Source organism: Erythrolamprus reginae, chromosome 6 (assembly GCF_031021105.1).
Source record: "Erythrolamprus reginae isolate rEryReg1 chromosome 6, rEryReg1.hap1, whole genome shotgun sequence".
NCBI lineage: Eukaryota > Metazoa > Chordata > Lepidosauria > Squamata > Dipsadidae > Erythrolamprus > Erythrolamprus reginae.
Window position 1 is genome coordinate 56,962,357 of NC_091955.1, and position 12,168 is coordinate 56,974,524.

A 12,168-nucleotide genomic window follows, 5' to 3' on the forward strand; every position below is an offset into this window, starting at 1 on the left:
AGGCGAACCTGGGCAAACGCCCCCCTCGCCACAGCTGAGAGATGTTGTTCTAATGTGAGCTGTGGATCGAGGAGGACGCCCAAGTTGCGGACCCTCTCTGAGGGGGTCAATAACTCCCCCCCCCAGGGTAATGGACGGACAGATGGGATTGTCCTTGGAAGGCAAAACCCACAGCCACTCCATCTTATCCGGGTTGAGCTTGAGTCTGTTGACACCCATCCAGGCCCCAACAGCGTCCAGGCACCGGCACATCACTTCCACCGCTTCGTTGACTGGGCATGGGGTGGAGATGTAAAGCTGGGTATCATCCGCATATTGATGATACCTCACCCCATGTCCTTGGATGATCTCGCCCAGCGGTTTCATGTAGATATTAAATAGCAGGGGGGAGAGGACCGACCCCTGAGGCACCCCACAAGGGAGAAACCTAGGAGTCGACCTCTGACCCCCCACCAACACCGACTGCGACCGGCCAGAGAGGTAGGAGGAGAACCACTGAAGGACAGTGCCTCCCACCCCCAACCCCTCCAGCCGGCGCAGAAGGATACCATGGTCGATGGTATCGAAAGCCGCTGAGAGGTCAAGGAGCACCAGGACAGAGGATAAACCCCTGTCCCGGGCCCGCCAGAGATCATCCATCAACACGACCAAAGCGGTTTCCGTGCTGTAACCGGGCCTGAAACCCGACTGCTGGGGACCTAGATAATCGGCTTCTTCCAAGGACCGCTGGAGCTGGAGTGCCACCACCTTCTCAACAACCTTCCCCATAAAGGGAAGGTTGGAGACTGGACGATAGTTGTTAAGCACAGCTGGGTCCAGGGAGGGCTTCTTGAGGAGGGGGCGCACAAGCGCTTCTTTATAGAGTGATGGAAAAACTCCCCTCCCCAAGGAAGCGTTGGTAATCTCCTGGGCCCAGCTCCGTGTCACCTCCCTGCTGGCCGAAACCAACCAGGAGGGACACGGATCCAGTAAACAGGTGGCGGAACTCACAGCTCCAATGGCCTTGTCCACTTCATCAGGTGTCACCAGATCAAACTCTCCCCAGACAGGTGGACAAGTACGTGCCCCAGTCACCTCGACTGACTCGTTGTCAGTCGACTCTGTTTTACAATTGGAGTCGAGGTCGGCTCGAATCCGAGCGACTTTATCAGCGAAAAACGTGTTAAAGTCCTCGGCACTACTCTGCAAGGGCTCCCCAACTCCCCCCTGATTAAGAAGGGAGCGGGTCACCCTAAACAGAGCGGCCGGGCGGGATTCCGCTGATGCAATCAAGGCGGCATGGTACGCGCATCTTGCCGCCTTGAGCGCCACTTTGTAAGTCTTAATAAAAGCTCTTACAAGTGTTCGGTCGGATTCAGACCTACTCTTCCTCCATCGCTTCTCTAGACGTCTCTTTTGGCGCTTCAACTCCCGGAGCTCCTCGTTGAACCATGGGGCTCTACGGGGTCTAACGCCTCGGAGAGGTCGCAAAGGCGCAATCCGGTCTAGAGCCTCCGCAGCAGCCGTATTCCAGGCCTCTGCGAGAGACTCTGCCGAACTGTGGACGAGTGCCTCTGGAATAACCCCAAGCGCCGTCTGAAAGCCCTCTGGGTCCATCAGGCATCTGGGGCGGAACATCTTCATTGGTTCCGCCTCCCTGCGGGGGAGGATTGGAGCCAGGAAGTCAAGCCGTAGTAGAAAATGGTCTGACCATGACAAAGGCAATGCTTCTAAGCCCCTTAGTCTCAGACCATTACTCAATTGCTCGGAAAGGAATACCATGTCAGGTGCGTGCCCTCTCTCATGAGTCGGACCCTGTACTACTTAAGTCAGGTCCACGGCTGTCATGGTGGCCATGAACTCCTGTGCCAACCCAGAGGTTTCGCCGAGCGACGGCAGGTTGAAGTCCCCCAGGACTATAAGTCCGGGGAACTCCACCGCCAGCCCGGCTACCTCCTCGAGTAGCACAGGCAGGGCTTTAGACACGCAGCTGGGAGGCAGGTACGTGAGAAATAAGCCCACCTGAACCCCTAAGTCCAATTTCATCAAGAGAGACTCGCAACCCGCAATTTCCGGAGCAATGAGTCTACGCAGGCAAAGGCTCTCCCTGGCTACAATAGCCACTCCTCCCCCCCTTCCCTGGGGTCGAGGTTGCTGCCATATCTGAAACCCGGCTGGGCAAATTTCGGAGAGAGGGACACCTCCCTCCGGGCCCAGCCAGGTTTCAGTAATACATGCCAGGTCGGCCTCCTCATCCAGGATCAAATCCCGGATGAGGAGAGCTTTATTTACCACCGACCTGGCATTAAGCAGCAGCAACCTGAGTCCAGGGCCAGAGTTACACCCATCATCAGTACCCAAGATTGGGCTCACAGAGCCGGAACAGGGGACTGTTAATAAGCAACGGTCCCTCGTTCCCCTGGAACGGCTAGCTCTGTGGCCCCCGCCATATCTGCCTCTCCCCAGCAACACAGGGATATTCCGACCCTCTGCCACCCCAGAGATCGGTGCCCCCTCCTCTCCTGTCTCCCGAGCGTCAGGTGGGCCAAATCTATCATTCACACCACTATCAGCCAACTCATCCATACCATAACCCCCTCCCCCAACCCAGTTATACCAATCATTCCATTCATACCCACAAGCATATTTATCCCAGTCATCCATTACTTAGCCCACCCAATATTTTAAAAAACAATTAAATCAATAACAGTATAAAATAGCAGTAATAAAGATTAAAACACTAAATATACATAAGGGTTAAATAAGGTTAAATAAGGTCCAGGAGGGAAGTGCTTTTAATAGGAAAGGACAAGGGGACAAAATCTGAAGTTAGTTGGGGGAAAGATCAAAAGCAACATGAGAAAATATTATTTTACTGAAAGAGTAGTAGATCGTTGGAACAAACTTCCAGCAGACGTGGTAGATAAATCCACAGTAACTGAATTTAAACATGCCTGGGATAAACATATATCCATCCTAGGATAAAATACAGAAAATAGTATAAGGGCAGACTAGATGGACCATGAGGTCTTTTTCTGCCATCAGACTTCTATGTTTCTATGTTTCTATACCAGCAGAAATGTAGTTTTTCACTTGCATTAAGTTTGGTAAAATGAGGTTTTAAGGATAGTTTCCTTTGTAAGCCAAAGAAAACCAATACGTTCTATGATCCCATCCAGTGAAGGGCTACCAAAAATTTTACTACTGTGGATGTGGCTTATGCAGGACTCCCTACATTTCTTTCAACATCTTTCAGTGCAAATTGTGTGCTCTGGTGTGGAGCTCCGTTTTCGCTACCCCACTGCATTCCCCCCCCCCGGTCCGGTTAATAGCCCACCCCTGATCCTATCCCTTTTTCTTCAGAAATATACAGCAATGGGTTGCTCCTGGTTTGGCTTGGTTCCTAGAACTGGTAGCACAGCAGGAGTCTCCACCCACCCAACTGGGATACCTCTGCGCATAAGCATCACACGCATTAGTAGTAAAGGGTTTTAGAATCACTATTGGAAAAACAGTAAATTTTACTAAAATCAATGGATCATCCTAAACTAATGTGCTTGCTATTTTAAAGCTTGCAATAAGACTGGATCATGCCCGCTGTCCTTTTTTATTTTGTAACAATCATGATCCAAAAACTAGTATTATAGAAAGTAGTATTATAGAAATACAAAGAACGTTCAGCATCATGGCTAGGTAAACATTTCAAGGCAATTCTTTAAAAACCCACATGAATCAGTATTGTGCTCTAGCAAGTGCCTAATATTTTGTTTATCTTCCAGCATTTTCAAGGTAACCTGTGTCAAAGCCACCAGATATACTGTCTGACTTACTCTTCTGCTATTTTTTACTTGGAAAAACTGAAAAAAAGAGAAGATTTTGGGACCTATTTGAAAGTAAAGCTATTAATTTTGTCTTTGATTTTTTTTACAGTGTTTAAATTGATTTCATTATGTCCAGAAATCATTAAGGGAAAGAGAAAGAGAGAAAGAGGAGAGAGAGGGAGAGAAAGGGAGAGGGAGGGAGGGAGGGAGGAAGATAAAGACTGCTTTTAACTGAATAGTAGCACACTTTTGTTGCTGATCAATATGATATGTCCTGTCAAATGGCACAGCTAGGTCATTTTGGCTAATGTCAGAAGCTAAATGGTCATATCTGGTTGATACTTGAATAACAGACCAAGAAATAATAGGGAGGTAAGCAAGCATGGAAGGAAAAGTAAATATTTACAGAAGGCAGCAGTGGGAAGCCATCTCAAAATTGCTGCCAAGGGGAGAAAAATACATGTGTTTATGAAAATAAAAAATTAGCAAAGTCAGACTTAACACAAAAAAACCTTTAATACAATGTTTTTAAGCTACATTTTTAAATGTTGAACACTTTTTCTATTTCTCTATTGTAACTGTTTTAGTTGATTATTTTGTATAGATGATTACTAAAAATTTATTTTGGGGAGGATTGCAATGACTAAAATGAATATGTTGCCATGACTGTTGTTTCGCTTTTCTACAATACCAATAAGAATAGACAAAAAAAATGAGCTAAATAAAATGATTTTGAAGTTTGTTTGGCAGGGAAAGAAGGCAAGAATTAATATAAAAATGCTACAAGATGTAAGACTTAGAGGTGGGTTTGGACAAACGAATTGGGAATTATACTATCATGCAGCAACATTGACAAGGATAAGAGAATACATTTTATTAAGAAACATAAGACTTTTTACTTTGGAAGGACATGACTTACAGATAGGATGGCATGCATTCATATGGTATGGGAAAAGCAGAATACACAGCTATTTCAAGAGACATTACATAAGGAACTCTTTGTATGTGTTGTGGGAGAAGATAAAAGATAAACGTTACTTGAAAATACCATATTGATTATCAATAAAGGAAGCACTAATCCACCTAAGTAGGTTTAATGTGGGGAATATTGCAATATATAAGAATATTTTAACTGATAAGGGGGAATTGAAATCTAAATAAGAACTAGAGAAACAAAGGATAAAAATGGATTGATATATGAGAATGCAAATACAATCAAGATATGAAAAGGACATTAGAATATAAGGTGTTAACCTAGAAAAAACAGAATTAGATGAAATACTCACAGGAACAGATGAAAGACTAATTTTAAAAATGCATAACTATATACTTTATATTAAATTAGAGCAGGAACAAGTGGAAGAAACAATGATAAAATGCCCAGGGAATTTTTGATATATAATAGAATTGAAAAATAGCAGCAGCTCTGGAAAAAATATAAACTGACAATGGCAACAGCATATAAAGAAAATATGTATAAAATGTTTTATAGGTGGCACATGTCACCAGAAAGGATAGCTAAAATGTTTAAAGATATATTTATGAAATGTTGGAAATGTCACCAGTTACCTGGTTTTTTTTTTATCCTATGTGGTGGACATGTGCTGAAACCAAAGCATATTGAAGCTTAATTCAAATATGGATAGAAAAATAATTGAACAACATATAAAGTTGAAACCAGAGATATCCCAGAGATATTGGGCATTTTACCAGAGAAATATAACAAAGAAAATATATATTTAAGCAGCTAGAATTGTATTTGCTCAAAATTGGAAAGCAACAAAAGCCCCCTTTGAAGGGGAGGTAAGAAAATATTGGATTGTGCAGAGATGAATAGGTTAACAGTGATAATTTTTTAAAAAGGAGGATTCCAAATATTATAATATTTGGAGAAAATCTTACGATTGGATGTAATATGAATCGAAGATAAGTAGCACCAATTAAAATTGGAGGAAAATGAAAAGTTAAAGATGTTAGACCCAAGTGACAAAATTAGGTAGTTAAAGGAGGCAGCATTATGATAGTATTTAAAAATATATCTAGAAAGAATAACATGTATAGAAATATGGACATAGAAAAAAAATAAGATGAATAGTTCTACCATAAATTAAGAGAAGTTAGAGGGATGAGTTACTTGTCTATTAACCACAAAATAGATATACTCAGGAAAGGAATAAGATGGAGAAAGAGGAAGTAGACAAGAAGAGGAGAGAAGTAAGAATGAAGGTAGGAAAACAGCACAGTGGCAAACCAGAAATGTCTTTTCCCAGACTTCCAGTGTGCCCATTTGGGCATTTTTTTTCACATAACAGGCTTCAGCAAGACCTGTGTGCATGCAGAGAAGGCAATGGGGGAGTGAATGCACGGAGGGGAGGAAAGGGGTGTGGACATGTGCATGCATTCTAGCACACCCACACATACCCTTTTGGCACACAAACCAAAAAAGGTTCACCATCACTGATTTATGATATGACCAATACCACTCTGTTAAGAAATCCCGTTGAAATTATTTCCTAATGTGTCTTTTCCATCACATTTAACAGTGGTGTGAGAGGAAAAAAGAATGTAAGCGACTCCATCTAGCTGAAATGTTAGTTGCACCTTTACACAAGTTAACCCGCTATCCCCTCCTGTTAAAGAACATTTGGAAAAATGCAGAGGCAGCAGAGAAAGTTATCATTAATTCACTTAAGGAAAAGGTGGAAACATCAATACGTGAGTAAAAAAACTCAAAATATCAACACTGCTTTGGGATTTGTTCTATTCTGAGTTTCTGAAAGAAATGTGCAAAAAGTTGTTCTGTGATTCTAAGTAAGAAATAAAATAGCAACTGGTGTTGCTCCCAGTTTGGCCAATAGCAGTGGTGGCCCACCCATCTGGGATGCTTCTGCACATGCCAGAGCTATTGTGTGTGCATGTGCAGAAGCATTGTACACAGGCATAAGTGCACGTGTGAACCCATAGCAACAGCATTTAAAACCCACTACTGCACAAGGTTGATGTTACTTCATTACAGTGTAATATATCACTGTCTCATTTCAAAGGCTATAATATATTTCAATGTTGGAATTTCTTTTCCCCTACAAAAGCCGTAAATTACCTCTAAATTACCTTTCTCCCAGTTTGGACCAGTTCGGGCAAACCAGTAGCGACCCACTGGTGACATCACGATGACATCACTGACCCAGTTCCGTCAGTGCCAGTCCCTGAGCGCTGCCATCTTTTTAAAATGTTTTATATTTTTCTTCTATGCATGTGTAGAAGCCAAGTTTCCGGCATTGTGCGTGTGGGTTTTTTTCCTTGATTTTGTGCCACTGTGCATGTTCTTGCAGCATGGAAAAAAGGGAACCAGCAGTGAGGTAATTAAGAATCTATCCCTGCTCGCAAGGCCTAGGGAGTTTGTAGGCTGAGATGTGACCAGGCCTTCTCCATGTTCATCCCACAAGATTGAAATATCCTTTGGACTCTGGCCCTTGTTTTACTATTTTTGTTTTGGAAAGCTTTCATGTTCCTTTTGTCCATTTCCTTTTTCATTCTCTGTGGGTTTTGCTAGGTAGTTTTTAATCAATTTTGTTTCTATTTTTCCAACTCTTATTTCCAATACTTATTTTAAGTATTTTATCATTGTATCTGGAATTTGTTTTATGCTACAGGTCTTCTATTGCTGTTGTTATTAGAAATACTTCTGAGATTTACTCTAAGCTGCTCGGGGAATCTTTCTGCTCTGAAAATTATTGTACACATTATTTAATACTACTATCAGTAGGAGTATTATATACCGTATTCCAATTAGAATAAGCACAAGAAACTAAAAATCTGACGATTCAGGGGGGGTTTTGCATGTGTGTGTGTGTGAACATTTACTACTTTGTATGAAGATTGCTAATGATCATCATAATTTTTCACCAAATGTTTATAGAGATATTATTATTAGTCCTCAATTCTTGACTCTCTGTGGCATATTTTTAGGGGATTTGGAAGGTAAAGTGAAATGGCTGGATAATTTTCAGAAATTTAAACAGCTGCAGGAAATTATAATTTGGCCTTCACTTTGGGATCAAGAAAAGAGACATTTTATTCCTGAGGTATGCAATTTCTTAATTATCAAAGAAAATTTTATAGTACTGTATAGACTTTCTCACCTAAGTATTGTTATACAAATGAAGTAAGAGATTCTAACAATTATCACATAGTGTGCAATATTCCATCTTTGTGGCAGGTAGATCATAATATTTAGTCACAATATTGAATATAAAAGTTTACTATCTGTTGATTATTTGTTTCAAATGATGTATCATAGTATGAACTACGAAAGTTGAAGTGTCCTTAGGCAAGTATGACCTTGAATACTCTAAAAAGAAAATCTTGTATTTTCATCCCTTTAATCCCTAAGTATACCATAGTTATACTCAGCATTTTAATTTCTTTGGCCAGCCTCCAAGAGAAGAAACCATGACCATAAAGAAATATGAGTGTGTATTGTTGAAGTCAGAAGCCCTGGTCTCATTAACAAAGCAGGGCTAAAGATTAGCATTTAATAACTTTTTATTGTGAAGTTTTTATATGAGATTTAATTCTTGTAGACCTTAACAGTATGATGGTGTGTCAATTTGTTTTCTATTGACATCTACTTGTTATTTATTTTCTTTACATTTTCAAATAAAAATTCACTTCTTATCTACTTTTTCCCTATCTTAAGTCTCTCAAGTACATGCTACGAGATAATCCACATGAAAACATCTTGTCACCTACAAAGAGATCACTTGTTCTTGAAGGCCGATTGATACTTGCAGGTAAATACAATATTTTATATTGGACAGCATATTGGACAGTATGCAGGATGAAGAACCTTCCAAAACTCACGAAAGAACAGAAACAAAGTCTTAACAAAATGAGGCACAGAATATATGTTATCCAGGGAAAATTTCTGCCTCATTTTGTCTCCAGTTCTGGATGTTTACTATTTAACAAGTAAAAATATATGACCATTGTTTAAAATCAAATCATTAATCACAGAAAAATAGGGCTTCCATAAATGCCATAAATGTTACGATAAATATTTAGAGATTTCATAAAATCAAGACAGCATCTCTCTTCATGGTTTGCAAAGTCAAAGTGTAGGACTTAGACATGACCAAGTGAATCTCCAAAAGATGTTCCCTTGATTACAGGTATTCCCAGGATTGATTCAGTGGTCTACTAAAATATTAATTCTTGAGGAAAACTTTAGTTCAGCTTGTTATGGGTGCAATTCCTTTGTCTTAGCCAATTCTCTCATATCATTGGACTGGGGGGGGGGGGGCTGTTTCCTGATGAATGTGGGAAGTTTCTGTGGAATTCCAGACTTGAAATCCATAGTATGCCCTAAAGCTACTTTGGCGGCGGCTGCCAGTGCTTTGCAACTACTACTTAATTCAGCCTTGTAGATACAATTGCAAATATATTTATATGAGATCTATCTTTATATTGTAGTGCAATTTATACAGTACCACTCTTGATATGGATATTTAATCATTCAAATACAAATGTAACCTCTTTATAGTTTTAAAGTTGTAGGGCAGCCATGGCGAACCTATGGCACAGGTGCCACAGGTGGCACACGGAGCCATATCTGCTGGCACGCGAGCCATTGCCCTAGCTCAGTTCCAACGTGCATGTGTGTGCTGCACAGCTGATTTTTAGCTTGCACAGAGGCACTGGGAGGGCGTTTTTGGTTTCTAGAGAGCCTCTGGGGGGATGGGGGAGGGCATTTTTACCATCCCCTGGCTCCAGGGAACCCTTTGGAGCCTGGGGAGGGTAAAACACAAGTCTACTGGGCCCACCAGAAGTTGGGAAACAGGCCATTTTTTAACCTCCAGAGAGCCTCTGGGGGGCAGGGGAAGCTGTTTTCGCCCTCCCCAGACATTGAATTATGAGTGTGGGCACTCGCGTACACACTCTTTTGGCACCTGAGGGGAAAAAGGTTCGCCATCACTGTTGTAGGGTGTTAATAGGAAGGAGATGTTTTCTTCCAATTTCCTCATGCATAAAAGGATATTATAAAATCAAAGATCTATTGGTTAGAAAACATAAATAACATACTTTTCAACTTCTTCCAAAATTTTCTGTTAAATCTGCCAAAATCAAGAGGTAGTGAAGAGATGAGAAAATAATTTTGTTTTTAATGTACCTGTATTTATTTGCTCTGCAGAATCTATGAGATTTATTGACGTCTATCTGTTCCTATTTGATGATTTGCTTTTGATTACAAAACCTAACAGATGTAAAAAGGTAACATTTTTTTTTAAAAAGAAAGAAAAAATAATAATCAGCTGCTATTGTATTTATATACATTTTGACTTGTTGGGAACAGGAGGAGTTCTGAATAACTAGCAAAGCAATTTTTTAATTATCGAAGAAATTCAGAAGAGGGCTGTGGAATTAAACTATGTCCTTTTGCAGAATGCTACCTGACTTATGTTCAGAACTGTTTCATTCAGCACTTGGAATTGTCTCCCTTTCTCCCCAACCCTTCCTGAGGCAGTTTCTGATAGAGAGCATGTGTTAGTTATATCTTACCAACACTAATGGGCAGCCAAAATTTTTAATGCCACACTGTGGGTGTGGCTTAATGGTCATGTAACTGAGCAGGAGTGGCTTGCTGTCCATGTGATCGGGTGGGAGTGGCTTGAACGATCATCATCGTTCAAGTGGACTGTTAAGTCCTCAACTTACAACCTTACCAGTGTTACTTTGCTTCGGGTAGCTAGGCGAACGGGTGCTGCCAGAAACATAAATGCTGCCAGTGCCACTTCCATCCACGCCTTCTACTTGCACCTCAGGTGGGAGGTGGCCGTGTGAGGCTGGAGGGGAGCCGGACAGGAGAAAGGGAAGCTCGTCTGAGGCCAGGAAGGGAGAAAGAGGAAAAAAGCAAGGAGCGCAGACGCAGCAGCAGCAGCAGGGAAAAAAGGAGAGCTGAGCCGAGACCAGTAATCCAGGAAGTGACAGCCACTGATCAGCTGGAGCTGCACACACATCTTCATTTCCGCCGGTGGAACTGTGTTCCACCCCGTCCTGCCTGCTGCACACCCCTGCTTACCAAATAAGCCCATTGTTTGCTTACATGGAGGAATCACTTTTTGGAATGGCCCCCAACTTCTGTTGTTCACCTTCAGTGCTCCTGATTAACTCCTGATTTTGAATCAGCAGGAATCAATCTTAAAAAGATGGAGAAATATCACAGATAAATGAGATGGCAGATGGAAATAAGGAATTTTCAACAGTTTAAACATGTCTTGGTATAAAGAAATTGGGAGGAAACAGATCTACTGAAATGCAAAGACTAAGATTAGCTAGACTTACAGGGTGGGAGGACGCTTATCCTTGAAGATCTGCTTTAAAGAAATAAAAAAGACTCTAAAGCCATTGGTTTATTCTTTGGTGAGAGTTAGTCTCCCAGAACAGAAGGGCTTTCAGGGTTGCCATGATACAAACCATGCAGGACCTGTAATACCTGCTTATATCAACCATGTTTGTTTTTAGGATTTGGTTCCATACTTCCAATATCTTCTATTTCATCGTGCATAATAGTTATTACAGCTTGGCTGAAGGATATTGAATGGAACTCCCCTTAGATCTCTTCACAATAGGTAGTAAATAGTTAATATTAATAACCAGAGAATGTTTCCGGCTTATATCAAAAGCTGTGCAAACTTGCTTCAGAAAACCACCAAGGTGTAGCTAGCTGTAATCATGGTTTTTGAACAAAGTATATTAGCCTGGTTCAAGCATGCTATGACAGGGCTGTCAAACTCCCAGCCCGTGGGCATCACATGTGTCAGGATTTAAAATATTAATAATTAATAACTTATTAGATTTGTATGCCGCCCCTCTTTGACTTGGAATACAAGTACAGTGGAAATGCTGTAATTACTGTAAAGTAGAAGGAATGCTGAGTCCTGGTGCACCAGCAGAATGATGCAATCTGTTCTACAACCTGATTGGTCAATACTTGTATATATTGTAATACACTTTTGCATAGGTATGGTCTTGTGGTTAGTGGCTTGTGGTTGGTCTGTTGTGGTTTAGTATAGTTTGGTTAGGTGTTTTGTAATATATAGATACTACTGAAAAGTAAAAGTCCTTTGAAGAAAGAACTCCCGCTGTAGTGTTTTTATTAAGAAAACTGTCCGGTGACTGGTCTCCACCATGCTTCTAACGCAAGTTCAAAAATAACTCTGACAACAGGCTGGCCACACTAACGCCCAGTTTAGCAAAGGGGAGGGGTAATCCCGATACATCACCTGACCATTGCCATGACAACATGAGTTTGACACCTCTATGCTATGAATTCTTGAGCATGATGACTCACATTTTTCATTAAGCCAAA

The 12,168-nt window shown here is 41.3% G+C and overlaps 1 protein-coding gene across 6 annotated transcripts in view; it reads left to right on the forward strand.

Annotated features, from left to right (window-relative positions):
* The window catches only part of PLEKHG7 (pleckstrin homology and RhoGEF domain containing G7), a 41,132-nt gene that overhangs the window by 16,723 nt on the left and 12,241 nt on the right, over nucleotides 1-12,168 (forward strand). For all 6 annotated transcript variants that reach the window (XM_070755823.1, XM_070755821.1, XM_070755824.1 and 3 more), the window contains 5 exons: nucleotides 3,759-3,872; nucleotides 6,344-6,515; nucleotides 7,770-7,885; nucleotides 8,500-8,593; nucleotides 9,991-10,070. In XM_070755823.1, the coding sequence (XP_070611924.1) occupies nucleotides 3,759-3,872; nucleotides 6,344-6,515; nucleotides 7,770-7,885; nucleotides 8,500-8,593; nucleotides 9,991-10,070 (576 nt within the window). The remainder of the gene's footprint in view (nucleotides 1-3,758; nucleotides 3,873-6,343; nucleotides 6,516-7,769; nucleotides 7,886-8,499; nucleotides 8,594-9,990; nucleotides 10,071-12,168) is intronic.